The sequence below is a fragment of the Manis javanica genome, chromosome 4 (genome assembly GCF_040802235.1).
Source record: "Manis javanica isolate MJ-LG chromosome 4, MJ_LKY, whole genome shotgun sequence".
NCBI classification, from domain to species: Eukaryota; Metazoa; Chordata; class Mammalia; order Pholidota; family Manidae; genus Manis; species Manis javanica.
This window is the reverse complement of record NC_133159.1, coordinates 7,641,027-7,668,611: the sequence shown is the minus strand read 5'-3', so window position 1 is coordinate 7,668,611 and position 27,585 is coordinate 7,641,027. Positions and strand designations below refer to the sequence as shown.

The 27,585-nt window shown below is 36.4% G+C and overlaps 1 protein-coding gene across 12 annotated transcripts in view; it reads right to left on the bottom strand.

The window, feature by feature from the left end:
* Positions 1-27,585, bottom strand: part of KIF1B (kinesin family member 1B) — a 132,070-nt gene that overhangs the window by 79,441 nt on the left and 25,044 nt on the right. For 7 of the 12 annotated variants that reach the window (XM_036999718.2, XM_036999731.2, XM_073233171.1 and 4 more), the window contains exons 3-13: positions 16,903-16,979; positions 15,979-16,158; positions 13,746-13,811; positions 9,837-10,015; positions 9,151-9,262; positions 7,021-7,098; positions 6,268-6,333; positions 5,582-5,599; positions 2,264-2,339; positions 1,428-1,506; positions 529-671 (exon numbers count right to left, since the gene is read on the bottom strand). In XM_036999718.2, coding sequence (XP_036855613.2) covers positions 529-671; positions 1,428-1,506; positions 2,264-2,339; positions 5,582-5,599; positions 6,268-6,333; positions 7,021-7,098; positions 9,151-9,262; positions 9,837-10,015; positions 13,746-13,811; positions 15,979-16,158; positions 16,903-16,979 — 1,074 coding nt within the window. The remainder of the gene's footprint in view (positions 1-528; positions 672-1,427; positions 1,507-2,263; positions 2,340-5,581; positions 5,600-6,267; positions 6,334-7,020; positions 7,099-9,150; positions 9,263-9,836; positions 10,016-13,745; positions 13,812-15,978; positions 16,159-16,902; positions 16,980-27,585) is intronic. The other 5 variants (XM_036999737.2, XM_073233172.1, XM_073233174.1 and 2 more) reach the window with 2 other exon arrangements.

Here is a 27,585-nt window from a genome sequence, read left to right as displayed (position 1 = left end):
TCCCCCTTCCCATGTTCATAGGGAGCAGGGTCGGGAGCATTCAATCATTTTGTGGGAGGGGAAAGATACCACTCAAAGGTAAATGTTATCAGAAAGGAGACTAGAATGATGGGTTTCTCATACATATATTACTGCTACTACATTAATCCAGAGAAACCCATAACACAAAAATTTCAAGTTAACATTTTTATGTGATTAACTTCTCACTGAGAATAAGCTAATAAACTTCATTGCTGATCTAAAATAGGTATCTAATAAATTTAAAGTATCTAATAAAAAATTATCTAATAAAAATAAGCAGTGATATATTTTGTTCATGTTTTAAAAACAAATTTTGACTTCACATAGATCACCTGATACATAAAGGAATTCTGAGATCATTTGCATTGGGTGTTTTAAGAAGAAAAAGCAAAACAATAAACCCTTTCTCTACCATCTAGTTTCATCAAGTTCCTTAAATCTATGTTTAAATGTAAGAACGCTAAAGAGCAAAGGATTAGATTTTAATTTGATACTTAATACACTTACTATCAATAATATCTCCCAGCCCCTGAGCACGAAGAAGGTCCTTCAACCGTGTCACCTCCTCCTTTAATTCACGAACCAGTTTGGCATTGGGGTCCTCATTGATAACAGCATTGCATTTAATTTGTTTTGCACGATCTGCATATCTAAATCCACAAAGAAAATTCATTTTTGCCATTCTTCAGATGCTCTACTTCTCATAAGTAACATACCACTATTTCTAAATCAAACAGCTTGAGTATTTCTTTACACATTTTATGAGCCATAAATGTAAACATACATTTATAGAAAGCTTTACACATGTTATAAAGACAGGAAAAAGTCTCTGATTAATTTAAGTGATTTACCTAAGATTACAAAAGAAATAAATACCAAAGAGAGGCTCAAAACTAATTTGTCAGACTATCCATTGTGTCAAAAGTGTCTTTAAGGGGGGAAGAGTAGAAAGTTCTGGATTAAAGTAATGGACCCTACTCATACGTAAAAATATTCTATTAGTGAACATTCTGTCGATAATTTTTTTAATGCTACATGTACTCATAATTGTATTGTTTTTTACAATTTCAGCATATCTATGACAAACACAACAATAAGGGGACACTTTTTTTATAGAAATTAATAAGAAACCTTCACTATTACCTAAAAGTTGTCCAAAAATCTCACTTTAGCAATTTTAGTATCTTTCCTATGAAAATGTTCCTGCCTTTCAAAATGAAACTGAAAACCATGAACAGGTAAATTCTATTATAATGAAAATATTTTCCTATGCTTTCTGTATTACAAGCAGGACGGACTCTTCCTTACATAAATGACTACCCATATAGCCTAAGAAAATCCACAGCCTACAAAATGACTTGTGGTGACCCTGTGTTCTCTCAGCTGTTGAGACCAAACTGCAGTACCTCAGAGTGCTCAAGGTTTCATCATAGTTGATATCTGCTGGGCTCAGAGCAGCAACCATTGCAGTCCGAGAATTGCCACCTGAAAAGATGGATCATGATTATCTCAAATCATATTCATTTTAGAAAGAATTTTATTGAATGTGTTAAATCAGCACAATCTCAGACCCTAAGATTTAATCAAAAGTCAACAAATTTCTTGAATGTCCCCATGCCAGGCAGGCACTGTTACATTCAAATCTTGATGTCTAATTTACACTGTGTCCAATTTCCTTCTTCCTACTCCAATCAAGACCTCAGCTGCTACCCTAAAGCCACTCTTAGCAAGTGAATGTCAGTGATGACTTGGACAGTCTGGCAGGTCATTCTCAGCCTCTTCCATCTCCCAGCACATTTGGCACAGCTGATCACTCCCTCCTCATCAAGGAAGGAGCTAGAGGAACCACAAATGAAGGGCGGTGACCTGAAGGTCAGAAAACATCAGCAGAAAGGAGTTAAGGGTTGGTAACAACTGGTTATGTGCACTTCAAAGGAGCACAGAGTTTTCAAAAAGGAAGAGGCAGCAACAGTTTGAAGGAGGTGGGTGATGAGGAAGACAACTACTCCACAGTTCATGTCTTAAAGTCAACCAAGTATGGAAGAAAATCCTGATTTAAAGGCGAGAAAACCCAACCAGCTTAAATCAAAGTAAAAATGAAGAAAGGGAAGGAGCACTCAACTCAGTAACATGGATGTCTAGAGACTATTCTTCCCCAAAACAGACATACAGGACAATGAACCACCAAAGATAATCAGTAAACAGCTTCAAAAAGGTAACCATGCACCAGTGGTCTACATACCTAGATTTTCTCGAAGAAGCCAAGTAAGTACAGAATCTCTGTAGGGAATAAAATCAGTTTTCTTCTTCTTCTTACTCTATTAAACAGAAAAGAAATGGTCTTAGCATTGTTAGGGAGAGAAAATTCACAAGAGAGGCAAACCCACCTAAAATCCCCAAGTAAATTACAGGAGAACATTGAACACTCCTAGCTGTGATACCCAATACCCAAAGCTCATGAGTAATTTCTTTTTATTTTGAAATATTTATAACATACACAACAGTTTAGAGAGTAGAATCATGAGCCACCGTACATCTGTCAGGTAGCTCCAACCATTATCAACATGTTTCAATTGTTCCTCACTTTCCTACACTTTTCTTTCTGAACCACTTGGGAGTAAACTACAGACACCATACTTTTTTATCCCCAAATACTGCAGCAGATAAGGACATTCTTTTACACAGTCACAGTTCAATGACCAAATTCGGGAAATTTAACACCAAAAGTATTAGATAATACTATTATCTAATATCCTGTCCATATCATATCTCTTATAGCCAGCAACATCTCACCTATAAAAGTTAAGGTACCTATCTGTAAAAGAGGACATTTTTTTTTTAAACTACAGGACCATTATCATGCTTGACAAAATTAACAGTAATTCCCTAATATTATTTCATACCCAATCCTCAAACAGTAATTCTTACTTTTGCAGAGGGACAAATATGAACCCTGTGCGTTCCAGGTTAGATGTATAGGAGAGCAAGTCATTTAGCTAATGAATTTACTTGGCCAACCACCAAACCATCAAGTGGATTGCTGCATATGTAGCAACTCTTGTAAAGTTATACATTACACACATTTGGTTTCTTAATGGTAAACTATGCACCAAATAAACTCAACTATTAGAATTAGGACTCAAAGTGGTCTAAGAAAGTGATGTGATTTACTAATCTGCAGAGCTGTAAAGACTGCAAGACGAAATTTCTATATATCAAGAGTTTAATTGTACTGCTCTCACTATGACTGTTCTCAGTATCAATAGATAAAGTGAAAAGCACCAATGCAAAGCCAATGCTGAAATGGAGAAAATGGTGTCCTCTGAAAGTAAAAATAAATGTAAATGCTTTGCAGCTAATAGCTACTCCAATATCTGCAAGCTGACTACTGTTGTCCTGGTAACTTAAGAAGCTACTGAGGGGAAGGCCACTGAACATTCCCCGGCACTCAGCAGTTCTATATACCATTCCTGGTATAATCTGAGGTTAAACTAAACTAAGGATGATCTACTTCTTGTGAAAGCGTATGTATTCAGAATAGGATTACTAAGTAACTGACCTCAGGTTTGTTCAGGAGGAAAGGAAGTAAAGTAGGCAAGTGGCACTTTAATTGCATCTCTTATCAAAACTGTCCTACATTCATCTCATCTCACTCCACCCACAGACACATGTCCCACCAATCAGAAAGCTACTTTCCATAGCAGGTTCTGTTTCTAAATTACAGAGGCCTTTAGGGAGCCTTAAACTTCAGTCAGTCATAGTTTAGGGTAACTTTCACTACACTAGAAAATTTTTGAGGCCCACGACTTCAGTTTATCCTTTTCTAATTTCAGTTTATCCCTACTGCACCTCAACACTCCACTTTGCCTATGGTTAGTACTGAAATTCTCCAAGATTTAAAGTGCACCAGTTATAAGGACTGCAAACAGTACTATAAAAATAAGCAGTGTCGGTATGCCAAAAAGGTTCTATTTTCATTTCTGTCAATTAAACTAAATTTAGAAGGAGTTGCTAAATGAAGAAGCACAAATAGAACTTCAATCTTTTCCATTTGAAAATACCCCAGAATTTTAGCCATTCTGTATTTGCTTTCACATCCATAATTGTAAAAAATAAATGCCTTAGTAGTTACATACAAAACTTTACTTAGATCATTAATTTCTCTTAAAAAAATATTAGTAAGTGTGGATGGTAATAACCCCATTTCTCTCCCCAGTGGAAATAACAATACATCTTAATTCACCAAAAATTATGCTTGTTCCAGAAATACAAAAATTTATGTCTGATTTGTTATAGTTATGACAGATGCAAACTACTAAACTGAGTTTTACAAAACAGTATGAAAAATCTTTTGCAAATTATTGTGGCACAGAGCAATGCAGGAAACATACAGATACAAACTTTGTAAACTTTTCCTTTGGTTATATGGATGTAACAGACAAGCAAGTAAGTTGGAATGATCACTAAGTTTTAACAGTCTTCAGGTTCTGGGTCCCAAATTAGATATTTAAAGAATATCCACACATGTATAATACCAAAGAGCAGAATGATTTTAAGTCTAAAGCAGTTTTTTCCAGTAAGAGAAAAAAAGAAAAAGGGCATTTCTTTTTATGAAGTTATTCTTTCAAGTAGAGATTAAACAAATCTGTATTTTTTTTAATATTTAAAAATATGAGTGTAAAGAATTTCTATGCAACATTGCCTCTATCCCCAATATTATTCATGTGACTCAGAACTGTTAATGTTCTTTCATGCAAAGAGTACAAATTTTAGAGTATTTGTATAGAAATATAAGGAAGAGAAAAATCTACTGTATTTGGATTTAAAAAGATGCAAGTAGTATGTTTTCTAAATGCAGTTAGAAGTTTAACTGCCTTCATCTTACTACATTGATGGACAGTGACTGCAATGGGGTATGGGGTGAACTCAGTAATATGGGTGAATGTAGTAATCACATTGTTTTTCTTGTGAAACCTTCATAAGAGTGTATAAAAATGATACCTTAATAAAAATAATAATAATGATAAAATAAAATAAAAGGACTAACTGCCTTCACTTTATGTATAACCAAAGAATAGAAAATTTTTTTTCAATTTGAAAGACTTTCATGGTAGGCAACAAGGTAATACAAAGAAGTTTAAGAAAAATATACTAATAATTTCAAGAAGACAGCTATGTTTTAGAATGGTACCCTTAAGAAATTTCTTTCATTGCCTTTTTAAGAGGTTTATAGGGGACTTTCAAGCCACAGTCCTACAGATCACTAAGAGAAACATTACACGGTGACACCATGTAGAAGCTTCCTCAAATTTCCCTTTGGTTCCTTTATTCTGAATTTCTTCTCCAAAGCACATCATGTTCCCCAAATTAATTTTGGTGTGAAGTCTCATGATTTATGGTCACCTAAATAAACTGGGAATTCTAAATTCCAGAGTCAGAAAACAAACTTTTTAAAATCCATTCCTATTTATACCTCCACACATCCTGCTGAAGATTTAAAAGCATCACAATTGATTCTACAACTAGATCATAGTTCATTACTACCAAAGTCCAACTGTACCTTGCTGGTGCAGTTATCCTACAGATGAAAGCATTTAGAAGAGAGAATGAGAACACAGGATAAGCCGCCAAATACAAAATATTTTATTTAAACTCTAAGTCATAAATTTAATATGACTTCTCAGGGACAAGCAAGAAAGCATTTAATTGTTTTTAAGAATTCAAATAAGGTATTAAATTATAGCAAACAAAGACTAGAAACCTCCTTAGCTCTAAGCTAAATAATGAAGCCCCTCATACAAAAATGTTTCAGTTTCAATGTTCCACTGTTAAGGAATACGAAAGAATAAAACTGTTTTTAAAAATACATCATTGGCCCCCAATTCAACAGCATTCATCAAGGCAAACTGCTCAAAATACTCCAAAAGGTACTGTATCTTACTTGGTTTTTATAAGAGCTATGAAATAAAACTCAAACAAATAGTGAAACTTAGGTCTTTGTAAGGAACTTGTTTTTACTCTAGCCTTTACAGATTTAGCCATTCTTTCATTCTCCTCAATCTCTTTTACATTCGGTACAAAGTCAAAGTGTGTTATACCTCGTATCTTATCTGAAAAGCTCTAAAAGGAGAAAGGCAAGATTACATAAAAGGGCCAGAAAAGGACAGCCTTCATAAACATCCATAAAATACTGTCAAGTACATTTATTGAACAAATTTTCCCTTATAATGAAGTATTAACACTTACCACCTCTGCCAAGGCTGAAATGACTTTGCCCAGGGTTGTGAGAGACTTATTAATATTTGCTCCTTCCTGAAATCAATACCAAACATGAAAGAATTATGAAGGATGAACAATTTTTACTACTGCCATATCATATATAATACATAAAATACAATTAGCCATATACTAGTATTATTTATTTACGACCACAAGTTCTAAAAACCTCCTTTAATCCTCAATCTCTCCTCCTCTCCACTTGATGAATGCTGGGACCACATGCCTAACTCACAACCCTAAAGTATCTTTAGAAAGTCTGTGCTCCAAAAACTTACAGATGCAGCCTTCTTCCTAAAACTCACCACCATGGAATTTCTACTCTTGTTAACCACATCTCTAGAGAAGCTCATGCTTGTTCTCGCATATGGATCTTCTGTATCCTTTCCCTTTACTGTCCTTACTATTCACATTCTGCCTTTTCCTCAAAATACAATGCAGCTCTCACCTTACCTGTCATGTTAAGTAATTTAACATTTCATTGAAGTTACAGAGAAGATGGCAAAATTTTCTAAAAGATTCTGTGGACCATGTGGTCTCTATCACCATTTCTCTACTATTGTAGCACAAAAACAGCCGTCAAAAACACATAAACAAGGAAATATAGCCATGTCCCAATAAAATTTAATTTACAACAACAGACAGTGGGCTGATTTGGCCATAGTTTGTGACTTGTATTACAGAACACCTATTAATTAAGCATTTGTTTGCTAAAATAAATACCTTTAATCGAGTCCCTTTGGCACCAGTTGAATCAGCTCGTTCACTTCCTGCGAGGTCCACCAAGCTGATTTTACTGACCTGGTAAAGAACAGTAACATTGGGGCAACTCAGAAATAAGCAAGACAGAAGTAGAAAACATTTAGAGGCAGGAAATTAAGAGAGTAAGGCATGGAGAAGACTAAAAACATTAACTAGGGCTTTTACACATGGTTTAAGACAAGAAAGACAATGTATACTGTAGTCAATTGAAAGAGCACGCACAGAAGTTCACAGCAATTATATCGGTTCAAAATAAGTAATTGTAACATAAACATGACAGATTTTACAATAGTAAGTCATAAAAAATATATAAAACTCATTAACCCATTAAATGGCATGTTAAAAATGAAGCTTCCAGGAACTGGAACTCACACGCTGCTGATGGGAATGTAAAATGATACAATCACTTTGGAAACCAGTTTGACAGATTCTTAAGAAGCTAAACATAGAGCCACCATAAGTCTACCATCCTACTGTTAGGTATTTACCAAAAGAAACAAGAACAAATATCCACACAAAGGCTTGTACACAAATGTTTACAGCATCTTCATTTCTAATGATCAAAAACTGCAAACACCCATCAACAGATGAATTAATGGGCAAAGTGTGATATAGCTATACATTGGAACACTAATTAGCAATAAAAATGAATGAACTACTGATACAACACAGATGAAACTCAAAATCATAAGCTAAGTGACAGAAGCCAAGCAAAAACAGTGAAAACTACATTTATGTAAAATTCTAGAAAGTGTAAACAAATCTATAATGACAAAAACATTTATCAGGGATTGCCTGAGGATGGGTGGAATAAGGGATATAGTGATTTACAAAGGGGCATGAGGTAACTTTCAGGATCACAGAAATGTTCATTATTTGGCTTGTGATACTGGTTTTACAGGTATATTCATTTGTGATCTAATTTTATACTTCAAATATGAATGATTTATTTTACATCAATAACATCTCAATAAAGTTGTTCAAAATAAAGCTTCAGGAAAGTTTAGACAAAATTATCTAAAATAGATTATCAAGAAACTATGGTTATGGGGTTAACATCATTATTTTTGTACTGACACCATGGAAGAAAGGAAAAACATGCTTTCAGATAGGATGGTCCCTGGTGCCTTCAAACCAATACTGACTGCTAATTAGCATTCATATTTTAATCTCTGGCTAAGTAATATCAAATTATTTGATCACCTATATGCAGAGTGTATTTTAAAAAATAATTTTCAGCTAAAAACTAGTCACCATGTAAAAGGTGATTCTTGTTTTAGTGATCACTGGCATCATAAAATCCTCAGTTTATAAGGCAAAGGATCTTTTATAACTGCCAATACAATAAATTTAACTTCAGATTAAAAAATCCAGCTGTGTGCTACACTTCGGAATGTAGGCAGAGTAGAATTCAACATAAATTTGTTATTAACAATAACAATAAAAGTAACATTTATTGAGTGGCTACTCTGTACCAGGCACTTAGCCTATATTATTAACACTTCATCCTGGTAACAATCCTATGAGGTCGGGGAAACTGAGGCACAAAGAGGTTAAGTAACTTCCCCAAGGTAACACTACTGAAAGGTGGCAGAGCATGGATCTGAAGCCAGCAGTTTAATTACAAAGTTTACCCCATTTAACTACTGTAGAAAATGATAAACAAGCAAAGATATTTGAAGAACATCCAAACTGCTACGCAGTTTTTTATTTTCCAAGAATAAAACATATCTTGCCTGCTTAATCATTTGCTTGAACACTGAATCCCATAGTAACATTATGAGGGCTCAAAAAATAAAATACCTGCACCACAAAGCTAATAAGGTAATTAAGAGTTTCCAGTTAAGAAGAAAAGGAAAGATATTCTCCCCACGGAAGTGCTTCACTCTCTTGCATAGAGTAGTTTTTGAGACCCAAAGTCCTGGATTGTTTTTTCTTAACCCTATTTTCCATCTTGTAATTTCACTTACAAACCCATGTCATTAAATAAATAAGGTAACTTTCCTCCCTTCCACAAAGTGCACAGGGTAGCAGGGACAGCTGCAAATCCCCATTTACACAACTCAAGACCAGAGACTATAGTTCTCCTACCTTCTCAGTGGAAAGGTTGGTCTCAGTATCATGTTTCTTCTGGGTGAAAACAATGGTAAATACAGCGTGGGAACGGCTACTTGTTTCATTCATGTTGGTAGCTGCCACTGTCCTAAATAAACATAAAGGTGACACATGATAATGGAATTCTCAGATGAAAGTTAAAATGGACAGCAGGCTTCACATTATAAGGACAATTACAAGCAACTGCTTTAAATGTATTCACAGATTACAAGATTGTCACTTACATAAATTGCTCTCAATATACCTTGTGAGCCTATCAAGTTACCCTCCAATTCCAAAAAATAAGAATCATTTTTATACCCTAGTTGTCCCTTTAGAAACCACTGAGGCATTTAATTTTTATTCTTTATTATATGCTCATTTATTCCAGAATCAATTAATTACTACGACAGTACATGACAACCAACATTTTACCATGGCTTGATGAAATCCTAATAGAACTTAACCAAAGTTCTAACATGTTTCAGCAGTGCATTGTTTGATGAGGAGAAAGACAACAAGTATGTTGAAGCCCTTACTTCCCCAGCATAGCCGAAGGATCAGAGGACTCCACAATTACAGCAAATTCCATAGCTATAAATGTGGTGTTGAACCCTTAACCAGGAACAAAGGGCCTCAAAATGTGCCAAAGACCTCAGATATCAGTCTGTTTCCTAACATACCTGGCTTTGTTCCCAGCATCCATGAGGTCAGCAATATCCGTGTAGGAAGTGACCGCCAACTTTGACAGGTCCTCCACATATGGGCCAAGAAGTGGGTGTTCACGCACACGCAAATTACCCTTGTTTTTTGGATTCAGCAAATCTCGTACTCTTTCACAGTAAATTTCCATGTAGCTCACCTAGGGGCAAATTATTACCTCTTTAAAGGACTCGGGAAAAGAAATCCTGTACATTAAAAGACTGTTTTAAACTTTAATTAAAAGCTGTACAAGTAGAAATCAGAGACCTTACAAAGTGAAGTCCCACAGTTCTAGCGTCTTCAATCCTTTAACAGTATGCACAGACATTACTGCATAGTTAGTGCCAGCCTCCTGACTTTCTCAGGAAGGAAAAGAAGGTAAACAGGCTATCCTGGCAGACAGTAGCTGCTACTTGTCTTAGGCAGAAAAAAGATAATTTTTAGTAGCAACCTATCAGTTATTAGTATTAGCATTAGTATTTTTTTAATGTATCTGTTATTAATAATTGGGGATTACAGTGAGGTTACTCCAAAAGCTTGGAAAAAGGGTTTCTATTAGGAACAGTATCAATATCCTGGAGCAGGGATGACAAAAGAAACACTAATACCTTAAGACCCATCACACTGTGACTGATTACGGACAAAAACGTATCTACCAGAGGGGTGAGGATAGCTCAGCGTGGACTCTGACTATGTGGCGGGACCTATCCAAGTCTTGTGGGGGAAGAGGCAGCTTCAGACAATACACTTCACGAATTCTTGTCCCATCAGCAGGACCATTCCTATCATGGAGATGGCTATCATTTCTTCACTGAGGCAATTAACCATGTAATTTGTCTAATCAACTCCTCTCTAATTCCATGTTCACCAAAAACCCAGTAAGGTTCCAATAGAGGTCTGCCCACAGAAAGATAATATGCCAGGCTTGCGAATGTGACTGTTGATCTGGGTAACAGTTCTTCTTCAGGGGAAAGAAACAAACAAGGCAGTTTCCTGACAATCAAATGAGCTTCACTCCAGAGTCTAACTTTGAAGGATACTTCTGTTCTCGATTTATCCATAATATCAGACTTCTAAGCAAACAAGGCTCTGAACTTGGATAAATTCACCACAATAAGCCTCTATGATGCCTCCCTAGGAATCAGAAACTTCTGAATCAGCTAGCTACGCAGGTATACAATATAACTTCTGCATTTTTTTCAACTTCAAATTTCCATAGACACAATTTCAGAGTATCTGAAATAGAACATTAGCTCCTTTTCTATTGCCCTTTTCTTTCACTCACTCTCTGTGACTGTATTTTAAAATCAGTTAAAATATTGAGAACCCTCAAAGATAAAGTAATTGGTCCATTATGATAGTAAAGCAAAAAGACAACAAATATTCTTCTTTAAAGCAGGGCATCCTAGACAGTGATATGGTACTTTAATCACCCTCATGTACTTAAACTTGCACATACAATCCTGAGTCCCAGGAAGACACAGCAGGCCCCCACTTATCTGCAGTTTTGCTCTCTGAGGTTTCAGTTATCCATGGTCATTTAGGTGCCAGAAACAGATGATCTTCCTTCCCTTATGATCAGAAGCTCACCAGGAGCCTAATACTCTATCACAATGCCTATGTAATTCACCTGACTTCATCTCATCACACAGGCAATTTATCACCTCATATCATCACAAGAAGGGTATAACAAGATATTTTGAGAAAGACCAGATCCATGTAACTTTTACTACAGTATTATATTGTTATAACTGTTCTATCTTATTATTACTAATTGTTGTTAATATCTTACTGTGCCTAATTTATAAATTAAACTTCATCATAGGTATGGACATAAAGGAAAAAACATAATATACATATAGGTTTTGGTACTATCCACAGTTTCAGGCATATCCAAGACAGGAATACTCCTGTCTTGGAATATATCCCCTGCAGATAAGGGGGGGCCACTGTATTGTATCTTCTTGGAAAAGTTGCTGTCCCTTTTCACACATGTGTGAGACTAAGAGGACCCAAGAAACCTTGGGTAAAGGTTGGTGTGCTTCATCACTGGTTCTCTAATATACATGCAAATTCTTCTAAAGCCATCACTGTTTCTTTTACTTCTGAACTAACCATTACAAACCCCACTTGACAAATTCAATTCACTGAACACCATTATCTCCCAGGCCTTTTCTAGGCACTTGGCATACATCAGTAAATAAAACAAAAGATCCCTGCCTAAGTGAGCTTAAGATTCTAATACAAGATATTGAAAATAAACAACATAAAAAAACAAGTAAAATTATGAAGTAGGTTAGTATATGATGAGTACTATGGAGAAAAAAGAATAGGGCAAGAGAGGTCAAGACTGCTAGGGTGTAGTAATAAATAAGGTGGTCAAGGTAAGTGTCACTGAGAGGGTAAGACTGGAGTGAACGACTTTGAGGGTGAAAAACTTAAATGAAAAAGATATCCAGGGGAAGAAAAATTCAAGCAGAAGAAAAAGTAAATGCAAAGGCTCTGAAGAATGTTTCTGGTGTGTTCCCGAAACAGCAACAAGGCCAGTGTAGCTGGACCAGAGTAAATAAGTGAGAGAAGCAGAAGGGGTTAAAGTCCCACAAATGTAAGGAACCACAGTATGCCTAGGGGTCTACACTGTACTCTAAATAAGCCTGTGAACTCTGACTTACATGAAAGAAAATGGCATCTTCTTTAATTACCTATATGCTCAAAAAATTGTCACCCCCCTAATCTCTGAATTTATTTAAAATTTGTGTTATTTTAATAAAAATAATAAAAATCTACTGAGTTTCCATGTGATACATTTAGCATTCAAAAATGAATAGTTATGGAATAAGACAAGCTTTTTAGAGAATTCACTTTAACAAAAAATATTTTTAGAGCAGCACATTCCCCTTTTGGTGAATGATAGTCACAAGGCAGAATTCTTTAAAATTTATGAACTTATGCAACACTTTACAGGCAAAGAAAAGACCCAAAGCAGCTAAGTGGGTCAACTAGGAATTGTGGAAGACCTATGGAAAATCACAACATATACATAAGAAAAGTCAAGAGTTTGTGTAAAAAAGTTTATTTGCTCAGAACAAAAGGCTCATCATAACAGAACCCTTTAATAATTTCAAGTACTATGAAACTGAATGCCAAAAATGGGGTGTGTGAAACACACTTTATAAAGCACATACAAAAAGTGGGACTGTTTATCAAACGAACCAATGTATATAATGTAATTCTACAGACCTCTCCTTGAAAGAGCTGATATATACTGGATGGAGAATAACTTCCTAACATTATAAAAAATTATAAATGGGTGAGGAGGAGAGAAGAGATTTGATTATATCTTTAAAACCTATGCCTGTAAAACATCATTATTAATATTATTAAAGAGGGAAGAGTTCATACAAATGAGTAAGAAAAACATTGCAATTCTAAAATGTAAACAGGCACATGTGTAATTTACAAGATGTTCAACCACATTAATCATAAAAGAAATTCTAACTGAAACAAGAGTGAGAAATTTTCCCTTATCAAATTGGCAAAGATTAAAAAATAATACTAAATGCTGGCAAGAGCACATGACTGCATATACACCTCCTGATGGGACTGAAAATCGGTAGCCTTGCTTTTAAAAGGCCTTTTGACAATTCAAATGTATTCTCTCACAAACCAAGATTACAAACAAAGGAAATAACTGAAAACGAAGCCACAGACCTATGAACAAGGATTCAGCTGCAACATTATTTATTATAACCAAAACTTAGAAATAGCCTAAAAGCAGAAAATTGGGAGAACGGTTAAGTGATCTATAGTCATAATTTGAGACCATTTAAAAGTAACCTTTCAGGGAAAGGAGGACAAAATCCTTTCATTTTAACCCACAGTGTACTCACCTCCACAGAGTAAGACATTTCTTCATTACAGTTGTCATTGATTTTCTCAAATAGTTCTTCACATAACTACAGAAATGAATGAGGGAATAGCGTAAGCAGAGAAGTGCCAAGTTACCCGTGGGTGCTGAACAAATGCCAGATCCCTGTCTCTTTCCTTCTCAAAATATTAACAGCATAAACATCAAAGGTGAATGCTTTGAATGAAGTAGAAGGAAAGTTCTCAATGCATTTGTGTCATCTAGTCTTTATATTCTCCCTCAACAATAGCATCTCAATGTTTCTTTAGAAAGAAAGCCACATTTAGGGGAAGAGGAGGAATTCTGTCTCTTCTGGTGTTAAGTCACTAGCACATGTAAGTTATGTGCATTCACCCCTTCATACTATACACTAGAAGAACTGTGCCTCTACTATCAGCATTATTATTGCAGCAGGAAAACTATTAAACTACACTTGACACACATAGTATTTATTCATACATAAACATTATCGTAACTTGTCACTTACTATACACATTATAGATTTACACACACATATGGAGACTGCATACCATTTGAAGGGAGTAAACGAAGGTATTTTCAAGAATAATTTTGACTCTATAAAATTTTCCCTTTACCTCTGTCTTAAGATTCCAACCTCTTTATGAAAGGCTACTTTACACAGTGACATTTTCAAAAGAAAACATTAACTTTCTAGATTAGGAAAATTACAAAATTTCACACTCTCCTATCCTTTAAATTCATTTAAAATATGTAGTATTTTAATAAAAGTAATTAATATAAGTAGACTGAATTTTCATTTGCTATACATTTACTATTAAGGCAATCAACATACATTTGGAAAATGAACTGTATGTTCATGATTCTCTAGAAATCTAAATAGAATTTAAAATTTATTATAAATGACAGTTTCTAAATAAATCTTTTTAAAAATTCATGCTTCTGCATTAAATAAAATTTTCTAAAATTCTATCAGAAGAAATACATATGTAATTATATATAAGGATCCCAATAGCCAACAAATTAAAGCAGAAGAGAAAGTAAGTGTGGTAATGCAGTAAAATAAATATAACTGTTTAGTATAACTTGCTATAATCTTACGATTATTGTTTACTGAACATATTACATAGTAGTAAAAACAGAGTCTAGAACAGCCTTGCCTGCGTTTGGATCCTAGCTATGCCACTTACCAGGGCACTTGATATAAACTCTCTGTGTCCATTTTCTCATTTGTAAAATGAGGGCAACAAGAACATTTACCTCTTAGAGTCATATGAGGATTACATGAGTTAATATTGTAAAGCACTTAGACCTGTGTTTGGTGCATGGTACGTGCTACATAATGTTTTCTCTAATTGGTATTATAATTATTGCCATTACTATATACAAAGAAGATCTATTCCCAAATATATGTCCTAATACAGACATATTTTTTACAGAAAAATAAAAATGCTAGCATGTTCATTTTTTCTGAAAATTTCTTAATCTAGCAATAATTAAGCATTTCAATTATATAACTTATTTAACATTATAGTCCAAATAGCCCATTAGAAAAAGTAATTACTGCTCCCTTATGTATGCTATTCTCAGAATATAGTCACACTAGGCCTACAGCAAAAGAACACTTTAAAATTAATCCCAAATGCCATTAGTAAAAGTAAATCACATTCCCCTTATTAACAAAAGAAGGCCCTTGTAATACCTATGTCACAATTCTACTGCATTCCCAAAGATCACAAGACTAACTGCCCTAAAAAAGAATTGTCAGGCTTAAAGTGATAGTACTAAATTAATGAGATCAAAGGGAGGTTATCTCTGATAAGGTAATCAAAAACCAAAATAATCACATTCTTAAGAGGTGTTCTATATATGGAACCTGGAAAAAAATATCAGACCAAAAATATTCACTGTTGTCCTGAGGACTCAGAACAAAACCTGATACATACTATCTCTTAATTTTAAGAAGCTGATAACACTAAAGATAAAATAGCATGACACGGGTATAGTGAAAAAACCTTTACAAAATGTCAGCTTCCCACCTTTAATGACGGACATACACACGTTAGTCTTTTCCATCAAACTCTTAGCTCCTTTGAGGAAAAACAACAGACAATTCATCTTTGTGCCTTATATAGGATAGTCCCTGAATAAACATTTGCTAAATAAAAATAACTATTAAAACAATTGAGGTCTAATAGTATTAATAAACACAGATTTTTCACTGTTTTGTTTTTTACCTGTGGAATGATGCCAGCCTGGCTCTCTTCTTGTTTACCCATCATTGTATAAGATTTCCCAGCACCAGTCTGCCCATAGGCAAAAATACAGACATTATATCCCTCAAAGGCATGTAAGAGCATTTCCTTTCCAATGTCATTGTACACGCGGTTTTGAGATGCAAAACAGGGATCTTCAGGCTGCAATGATTAAAAAGAGAAATAAATGGCATTTTATTCATACTCTTTTCTATGATTATCTCATTACTGCTATAATAAAAATGTTTGGAATCACAGTGGTCACCTAAAGTATACTATACATTTTTAAAGTCCCCCTATACAGTTTATTTTCCTCACTGAACACATAGATATGTACACTACTAGTGTCATCCAGGTCAGCAAAACATAGAAATACCTAAGTGAAATTACCTGACTTGATTACATTCCCTTTCCCATACCCTTAAAAGTATCACTCTTCCGTTTACAGGGAGCTCCACGAAAATTTTCTAAGTAGAAAATGTGGCCTAAAGATCAAAGGTCAGGTCCACATACACTTTGAACTCACTCCACTTAGTGTAGTTATTTCTCAATAAACACAGCTTTCAGTGAGGAATGTTTCCAGTCCCTTTCATGGGCCCTTCCCATGACAATTAGACTTTGTCAATAGGTTAAAACACCTCCCACTTCAACAAAAAGTAGGAAGAAAAGAACAAAAAACACACAACAAAGAGATGCAGAAGCAAAGTCTAGTTTAGAAACAACCCCTAGAAGCCAGCAAGATTCAGGGTCCAATCAAAATAAGAGTACTGATTCTGTAGTACCTTTTCAGTAGGTACTGAAGGAAGGGCCCTACCCTCCCTTTTCCTAAGATGCCGATTATCTTCAGTTTTCCTCATGGGCCTGCAGGCACACTGTTCTACTACACTGCACCGTGAGAACACTCACCGAGGTGTGAGACCAGTAAGAGTAGTCGAAGCTGAAGGACTTTGGAGCTTCCTTTGGGTTCTTTGGGTTAATAATACCTAGAGAATGAAAATGTTTTGATTTTATAAATCACTGTTACATGTTCTTTAGCTCAACATGATAAGTTCAAAACATCCAAATCAGTAAATTCATACCACTGAATCGAAACAGGGCAATCAAAAACAAAATCATCACATTTTTAATTGGTAGGATTTATATATAGAACTTGCAAAGAAACAAACCAACGGCTAACTAGGTGTCTCCAGAATTCAGAACAGAGCCTGATATACAGCAGCTGCTCATTAAGCAAGCCTAGGTAAGTTAGCAGCCAAAATTTGGAAACAGGCCATTTTACTATTTCAAGGTGCTTCATAAGCTTGAACTATTTCAACACATCGGAAATAAAAATTAGAAAATTACTGAATTAACCTAACCATTATTTGAAACAAAATTTTTTAAAGATCATATCTACTTCAGAATAAGCATTTGTAAGGAAGCATTCACTGAAAAGATAGTCTTACTTCTAAAATCCACAGTTGTTAATAACTAATACCTATGTTATAATATATGTATATATGTGCATGTGTATGTATATGTGTGTATACAATGGAGTCACAGACCATTAAATTATTTGTAGAATGTTATAAACAGTAAAATTACTTTTTGACTAAAAAGCATTAAGTCTCACTGTCTATATTAAAAGTAATTTCTCATATGATTAATCCAGTCACACTACCCTCCAGGGACTGACTGAACACTGAATCTCTTCCTTTTTCCTACACACAAAGCTTTAGCACCTCATATTTCACATGGAATAGAAGAATCTTTACAACATGTGGTCATGAAATCTCCTCAAAGACCAGACATCCCAACCAATCCACTTCTCCAAGGAAGGGCCACATCCCAGGCTATCAGTGAGATCGGGATTAAAAAATAAATCTGTCCAGGGCAGCTGCTGCTCAGGACACAAATAGCAACAGTTGCCCGGGGTGCTTAGTTCTCTCTTTTGCTGGATTCCACTGCATATAGCCCCACACGTTTCAACCTCACATGCTGACAGAGTATTATTAAGGCTCACACTGCACGTAACATGTGACAAGGAGACATAGTTCTAGAAAGAACATCTCCTGACACACAAATGGTAACTAAGTAAGAAGTATGCTTCTAACCAAAAGTCTCTATGTGTAAGATTTAACATAAATAATAGCCAATATTCAGGGAACACTTACTCTGAACTGTAAGTACTTCCTGCATACAAGCCTATTCAATACTCCCAACCACTCAAAAAGGGAGATGTTTTACTGTCCCCATGTTATTGATAAGGAAGCCATAGCAAAGAGGCTAAATAACTTATGAAAGGCTCCAGAGCTAGCTGGTGGCGATCTGGGATGTGAACTTAGGGAGTTTGGCTCCAGAGCTCACATTCTTAGCCAAAACACCCCTTATTCAAATGTTTATTCCCTACACACAGCCATCCCAAGGCAAACCCAGTAAGGCACTTTTATGCATATGGATACATATGTTTATGTGTATGTATATGTATATGACTGCTCCTCTTAAACTATATCACAGGCATTCTTTTTAAAAATTTTTTTTATTAAAGTATTATTGATATACACTCTTATGAAGGTTTCACATGAAAAAGCAATGTGGTTACTTCATTTACCCATATTATCAAGTCCCCACCCATACCCCAATGCAGTCACTGTCCATCAGTGTAGTAAGATGCCACTGATTCACTGTTTGTATCGCAGGCATTCTTTAAAACCCTCCTTAACCTATTTATAACTTGGAACTGTAATTACAATTCTTAAAAGATGAAAGACCACACACACACACTCTATCAAGAAAACAGAAATTAGTGTCATACTGCATGAATCAGATCACAGGTTTCAGTGGCTCAGCAATAAAGACAATGAACAGATGCAGAATGTGACCTCTGAACTAGTCTTCGCCACTAAAAACAGGGTTAAAATAAACACATTCTAACCTCTAAGAAATCTGTTGTCATAAAACTTTTAAGCCATGTATCATTCAGTCTTTTAGCTACTCACTGGTGTTACCAATTCTGCTAAGAACAACTCAAGAAAGGGTGTTTTCAGATCCTACCCCTTTGTTCTCTTGTCCCTAGTGAAGAAAATATAAAAAGAAACAAAAACTACACCTGTAATTTCCTTGATTCAAATGAAATCCTTTTCCTCTTCCTCAATATTCCCTTATCCCAGATCTTTGAAACTTCTGAAACTAATAAATTTTCCTAACTTCCAGCTTCAAAACCAAGCTGCCTTTTAAATAACTACTTCCAGACATTTTTAACACATTAAGTAAATCAAAATATAATTTTAAAGATCTATTTATACAATAGCTATGTTAAGATTAAATTTACCCACAATATTTAGAAGATTTTAATTCCTAAATAAAATCTATTTTTATAAGACATCTTAGAACAATGCAAAATTCAATGTTTTATTTAATTGATGTTATCTGTTTTAGGGGACAGTGTAAGTAGAAAGCCTCAGAAGGCACAGGTAATTTCTATATGTTAAGTTGGGTAGTAGTTATAAGATTGTTTTATATTAATCTTTGTATTTATACATACATTGTATTATCTTGAATATATGAAATAGTTACTAATAAAAAATTTCAAAACTCCAGAACTCTAAAAATGAAAAAAAAAAAAAACTTTTTATAAGGATAAACTATTAATGACAGCACTTGAGCTCATCAGAAGCCCATGAATTCCACTACTACTTTCACGGACAATGAATTTTGCTTTCAAATGTGCCAAAGGACTTTTCTTTCTCAATTAATAACAGTTGACATCTACCTCACTTCCTTTAACCCAGCTAAGAAACAGGATGCTTCCAACCAATAATAAAAAGGTTAACAGGGAAAGACAATACATGTGACAGAAAGGGGATAAAATATGGAATCAAAGGACCAGCATCAGTATCTACATACTGGTTATCTGTTAACACTCTAAACATAGGCAGAACAATTAAGAAACATATTTGGGCTTTTTTGTGACCTCGGGTATTGTTAAACTTGTGTCCTCTCTAAAACTGAGATGATACCTAGTTCACAGGATTGAAATGAGTAAATGAGTAAAGCACTACACAAATGTTAATTAACTCTCTCAGTGTTTGGTGGATATGATAACCATATACCATGGTCTTTAAATCAAAGTGAGAAAAGTTCACTAACTGATAAAATAAGCTAAAACATAACCTAAGAATTTTATTTCTAGACTAGAGTCAAAGCACTACTTTGGGGCCCGTTAGATGTGCCATCAAATTCCTGGTGCTCCTACCACACTATGAATCTTTTCAGTACACAGACCATGTCTTGTGGATCCCCTACATTGCCCTACACCAACCAGGCACTCAGATCAGTGTCCTCAATATGTTATGTATAATTTTAATTTCATTAAATCCCATATCATTTCAGGAGCATAAAAAAAAAACAGTGCATACTTTTGTAATATATACATAAAAATACCAGTAAATTTTATCAAATTTCAGAGAGAATTGTACTACTGAAAAATCAGGCAATATTTAACACAGTAGTTCTGGTACCTAAGTCAACTGAGCTAAAATATAGCATGCAGGGCTTCTAATTTGTTTCTCAGAAAGTATGCACTTAAGAATGGAATTATATTGTAATTAATGAATACGTTCAACATATAAACCATATTTTTACCAATGTAAAAGCTGTTACAAATGTAGCATGCCTCCCAGGGTCATGTGTCATCAGTGTGCCAGCTTTGTCTAGGATGTACCACTTTTTTCACAAAGAATGGACTCCAGGCATATTTTTGAGGACTGAAGTCAAAACTCTAAAGTGCTATATACTTCACATTGCTTTATTTCCTAAAAACATCTCCTTTTCATTCCACTTTTAAAGCCCTTTTAAACTCCTTCTGCACCTGAGGCCTCCTCCCCTACCAAGATTTCTCAGGACTCATAATATACTCCAGATCTGCACCCACCTCCATAAGCACCTTTTCACAGAGAGCTGGGAGTCATCTTTGACTTTCTTCTCTCACCCTCAATACCCGATCTATCCTGTCAGCTCTACTTTCAAAAGGTATCCAGAATCCCATGGCTTCTCACCACCATTATCACTACCACCCTAACCCAAGTCACCACCTCTCTTCACCTGGATGACTATAATATGGGGTTTCCCCTGGACCCCACACATTGCCTCATTTCCACACTGCAGGCAGTGACCCTTCTCAGATGTAATCCAGGAACTGTCCACATCATGCCTCGAGTGAACCTTCCAGTGGTTTCCCATCATATACTGAACTCCACCCCCACCACCACCCCCACTCCACCGCCCACAGACTTCCTCTCCAAAGATCACCCCTTACTCCAGTGCCACCGGCCTTCTTACTAAAGACACTCTCATCTCAGGACTTTGTATTTTTGCTTGACCAGTAATGCTATTCTCCCAGGTATCTGATCAGCCTACTCCCTCACTTCATACAGGTCTGTTTAAACATCATGTGATCAGATGGACCTTTCTGACCATCTTATTTAAATCAGCACCCACTTTACTCTTCATCCACTTACCATGTTTTATCTTTCTTCATTGCACTCATGACTACCTGACTTATTATGAGTCACTGCAATATAGGCTCTGTGAAATTAGAACTTGTTTCATTCACTGCTATATCCCCAGCTCCCAGGGCAGTGCCTGACACATGGTAGATATTCAACATATACCCGAAGAACCAATGACTGTGTCAGTTTATCCTTTCTTATAGATTGGTATGTTTTGGGGTCTAGAAACCATGACTCCTCTTTCTGCATAACTCAGAGGGCCAACTTCTTAAGTAGGTGATGCTTGTTTGTTAATTGGGATGTAGCTCTCTCGATACCACTTGCTTCCTAAGAATCTTTTCTCCCTAAGCAACCAACTTATTCAGCTTCTGGCAAGAAACATTCATCTCTGGGAGGGGAATCTAAATTCCAATCTAAAGAGTAAAAATACAACTTTTAGGAAATAGCAGAATAGGTAAACCAGGGACAGGAGGAAAGATGACCAGGTTTTTAAAAATATAGGCAAAGGAAGATGTGCTGATAGAGGTCACCAGAAAGGGCAAGGATAAAAGAAAATAGGATGGAGGGAGGAAAGTTCAATAGGTATTGAAAATTCCTTTTTCTTACGTCTTTAGAATCGTCTCCTACAGTCTGCATTTTGCAGGAAATATGTCAGGGCAGGCGGAGCTATATTACCATCTGTGGGAAAGTTGGGGTGTCCTATGGCCTGGCCAGGATCCTCACTGAACTTAAACCACCTGATGATGTAACTGGCCTGTTGCTAGGCTACTGCTTCCACACCCATAGGCAATGAGCTATTTATTGCGCTATACAGAGAGCTCAGCCCACTGCTCTGGGCAGAGGCAGAGATGCTAGTGCTCGACCTACCTCCGCAGGGAGAACAAGCTGGGTAATAAACACTTTCACTCCAAGAATGTTCTACTGTCATTTCTTTGGTCACACCGAATCCATAGTGAACTTCCCCGGGGCTGAAACCCATTGGCAAGACAAGACACCATCAAAATTTATTGCTGCAAAATGTTTTCCAGTGTTCTAGATATGACAAGCTCACCTTGTATAGGGATTCTTGTGTAGGTAGGAAACAGACTCTTGACCTCACACACAGGACACATACTCAAGGGGCGTAGTGACATATGGTAAGCAGCCAAAGATATTTAAATAAATGCTAATGTTCTCAGCATTCATCTTCCCAAGCAGTTCCCTGGAAACATACATTCAATTAGAAGGGTGAGGTGCTAAGCACCTGGCTTAATGTCCAGCACAAGCAGGGACTCAATAAGCACTGGTTGCATCACTGCTGAATATCCTGACTAGATCCAGGATGGGCATCTCTCAAAGACCTTCAACAAAAACAGTTTGTCATGACTGAATCCATCTAGACAAGTCCATTTTCCTGATCTTTCTGCCTATCTTCCAATAGTCCCTGCCCTTTGCCCTCTACTTTTACTCAATGCCCACAGCTCTCCAAGTCTCCCAAGTTTGAAATAATGCCAGCTTCCAGGCTAACATTAATTTTTCTCAAAGGAAAGGTTATTGAAAAGATTCCAAGATCTATTTTAAGAAAAGATAAGTTAAACAGCACTTCCATTCATTGGGAACATTTACTGAGCACACTTATTAAGTACAAACTATGCACCAGACACTGTGCTGGGGATACAATGGCAAGCAAAAGAGTTATTTCCACGCCTCTAGAGCTTATAGCCTATGGAGTAAACAGACATATAATCACACAGAATAAATACAATGCTTTCAAAGAGCCATGCTAGATAAGCTCTGGGTGCTAGAGACCCCATATGAAGGAAAACATATATTAAAGAAACGATTTCTGAGTCAGTAAACTCTGATTTGGTGAAACCAGAGAAGGCTGGTCTGAAGCATTAGTGGAGTGGTAAGAACAGCTAACACCTATGTGGGGAAGTTGGGGTTCCTATGGCCAGGATCCTCACTGAACTTAAACCACCTGATGATGTAACTGGCCTGTTGCTAAGCTACCACTTCCACACCTTTAGGCAATAAGCTATTATTGCGCTATATAGAGAGCTCAACCCAGTGCTCTGGGCAGAGGCAGAGACGCTAGTGCTCGACCTACCGCCGGGAGAACAAGCCGGGTAATAAACCCTTTCACCCCAAAGAACGTTTTGCTGTCAATTTCTTTGGTCACATTGAATCCATAGCAAACTTGCCCAGGGCTGAAACCCATTGGCAAGACAACTTATTAAATGTTCACCATTTTTCAAATACTGTGCTGAAGCATTACATGTATTCACACTCATTTAATCTTCACAGTAACCTTAGAAGGTACTATTATTATCATCATTTTAAATTTGGAGCACCTGATACACACAGAGATGAGGCACTTTTCCAAGGCCAGAGCCTAGATTAAAACTTGGACCATCTGGCGCCCAGGCTCTGAACCACTTAGCAATATGCATCCCAAACCAGGAAACTGCATTAGGAAACCCTGGGGCAAAAAGCAGCAAGTAATACCCAGGTACTGGTTTGGCAGGTATAACTCAAGTGCAATGAGCAGCAAAGGACAGAAAAGGCCTACATATTAGGTCAAATCATGGATGGGCCTCAAGGAGGTGGTGAGCCCCTGAGCAATGAGAAGCCACTGGAGTGACTTGACTGTGTTTAGAGGCTACAGTGTAGAGAGTGGAGTATGTGGCATTGTTGGGGGTAGGGAGAAAGGAAGGTCCATTCCTATATCAAAAGCATTGTCTCTTGATCCAAAACTGAATTCTGTCTTACAATTTGACCCAATTTTCAATGATCAAAATGTAAGTTGACCTAGAAAACATTTCTAAAAGACAGTTCAAGGGGGTTAACAATGAAGGAAACAGAATACTATAGAGGTTTTAACCCCGCCCTAAGTATATAATATCATCCTAGGTTGCATCTATAATTTGGGCACATAAACTCTGTAAGCCTCAATTCTCTTATCTGTATAATGGGTACAATAATAATAGTGCCTGACTTTATAGAATTGTTGCAAGGATTAATGACTAATCCATGTCAAGAGTTTTAACTCAGGGCCTAGCACAAAGCAAATGTCCAAAATATTCTTTCATTTAACAATTATCTGAGGGCCTAGAATGACCCAAGCCTGAAGGCATCTAGTGAAAACCAGTCTCTGCCATCAATGAGCTTACATTCTAACCAGGAAGTCAAATGATTAACTAATAGAGAAAACATAATCTGGGAACAAAAAATAAAAAGCTTAGGAGATGTAAGGTGACAGCAAAAGTGATAGGGATACCTACTTTAAATAAAAGTGGGCAGGCTGCCAACTATGAAAAGGTAATATTTGAGCAGGGACCTGAATGTCAGTTAAGGTACAGCAAGACCACTACTGTACTGTAGCCAAAAGTTTATTCAATGATGAGATGTGCAATCAGACAGCTAGCTCAAGGCCAAATACTGTAAGGCCCTGTGGCCCAGGTAAGGACTCTGAGTTTCATTCTAAAAGTGATAGAAAGCCAACAAAGCATTTGTAACAGAGGGGTGGCATAATCTGATTTATATTTCCAAATGTGACTCTAGATACTGCTTAGGAACAGGAACAGAAGCAGAAAGACAGGAGGTCACTGCGGTGTTTACTTGGGCTAGAGAAGAAATGGTAAAAACAAGTGAATTCGGGATAGATTGGTAAGGCAGAGATGACAGGACTTAGTGATGGATTACAGGTGGCCTGTAAGAAAAAAGAGAAGACAAGAGTGACTCTGATATTTGTAGTCTGAGAAACTAAAAAGATGGGTAAGAATGAAAGAAGAGCCACTTTAGGTGGGCAGGGAGGAAAACAACAGTTCTGTTGAGGACATGTTAAGTTTGGCCTTCCAGTAAAGTTAGCAGCTGGATGGACAATTCTGGAGTTCTACAGAGAGGTCCAGGCTGGAGAAATGAGTTTGGGAGTCATCACCTAAATGACATTTAAAGCTTTGAGCCTGGGTGAAATCAGTTAAGGAGTCTGTCTTCTCTGGAGACAGAAGAGATCAAAGAGAAAAGACAAAGTCCTAGTGCACTTTCAACACAGGCAGGGAGGGGGAATGGAGAATGGCCTGTTGAGGAAGGAAAGCAATCAGAGATCAGGGTCCTGAGAGCCAAGAGATGGAAATGCTTCAAAGAAGAAGTCAAGATTTGTTACCTATTATTATTACAATGTTTATCCTCACAACCATTTCCAGGCTCCCTAGAGAAATGACTCCGTTCAGGCTATCTTCTGAATTCCCCAATAATTTACTCTGCTCGCCCTCACCTCTGGGCCTGGCTCCCATCACTACCTAGATCTCCTCTGGTTCCACGGATGTTTTCTTAAGTTCCCCTTCATAAATCAGAAAGGCAGCCTCAAAATTGAAGATCTGATTGTATCTTTTTCCCAATTCCGCAGGGAAGATGATCCCACACTTATTCTCTCCCTATACCTGCCACACCTTTCCTCTTTTGTGTTTGAACCTAGTATTCCTTATGCTGTAGTTGACGTCGGTGACCTTAGGAGAAATGGAGAAGGGTGAAAAAACAGGACAGCATCTTTCATGTAAAGGCTTACTTGAAGACCCTTATCCAAGAGAAATGGAAAAGCCTTTACAGTGACTAACACAAAATATTCCACAGGTTTTTGTTTACTGATGAACCACATGACCATCTTCTCTTTACAGTCCCTGCAAGTCAAAATTAGCCTTACAAAAAAGTCTGTTTAGCCTTCAATTTAACCCCCTTTTTTCCCTGCCTACTTTCCAACTTTGCCAATTCAACAGAAAGATGCAGAAGTAATGTTTTAATTACTAAGCCCTAGAAAACAGGCAGTCAAAACAAGATTTGTACTTAAAAGTCTTTTTATTCTCCAGAATAAATTTGTTTATCTAATATCTCAAAGTCTGTGTAGCAATTACACTGTTGTTGGCAAACTACTAAAGATTTTGCCTGCAACTACAATTAATGTATCATTGTAGCAACACTGTAACTTTATATTAACTTTTCTAACATAGCATGTTTTGGACTTGTTAAAAAGCCCAGTGACATCTTTAGTACAAACTTCCTCTTCCAAAAGCTTCCTATACCCAAAATTAGGAAAAATGGCACACAATGGAAGTATTTTGTATACCATTTATATTCCAAAACCCATAAGCAGCCCCCACCCCTACTCAGAATAAGACATTTCTGAAAATATGTTAAAATAGTATAAAACATGCTGCCATAATTAAAGTACATTTGAAAAGACCTATAATCATAAAGTTCCTTAATCACTTAAAATAACAACTTAGAGTCCCAATCTTTTAACAAGATATATGTGTTCACTATATACTCAATACCAGAGTACTAAAAAATAAATACAACAGGGAAAAAAAAAAACTTACCAACTCTGTAGTAGAACAATGTCATCAACTTGGTATAAAATAAACATGCCAGCATGTGCATACAGTGAGACAATGAATTTGACCAGATCTGTACTGTTGGAACTCAACCAGGAGTTGGGAGGGGTGCAAGTTGTAGCACTCCAAAATCTCATGACTATAGACTATCTACGGTTAAAAGAACATATGGGATGTGAACAGATCCCAGAAATGGGCTGCTTTAATTTGTCTGATTTTTCTCAGACTGTTCAAGTACAGTAGGACAATATCCATCATATCATAGACAAATTTTCACAAATGCCTAGGGTGCCTAAATGGTTTTCTTGGCTTCACTGGAGATGGATGGTAATTATAGATTTGCTTTGTTTATGTCACCGTATTCCTATTATGTTAATATGTGTGTGCAATTAGTTAGTAGTTTAAAACCTATACATACTTAAGGTACTCTACAAGAAGATGTGTCAAAGAAATAATCAATCCTCCCATGTTTTCTTCCATATGCTACCTCTATAGCTTTTCTTCTTCCTTCCTAATTACAACCCTTAAATAGAATTCGTGCCTCATATCGAATTTACCGAGTATCATAATTCCTCCAGGTGGTAAAGATACCTCGAGACAAGTGCTGGGCATAGAAGCCACAGGGCATAAATCTGCAAAGAAGTAAAAAGCTAACCTTTTCAAACAATATGGCTTCTCTCTCACTTACCAACTTTACATTTCCCTGTATAGCCCCGGAAGATGACTGGTTA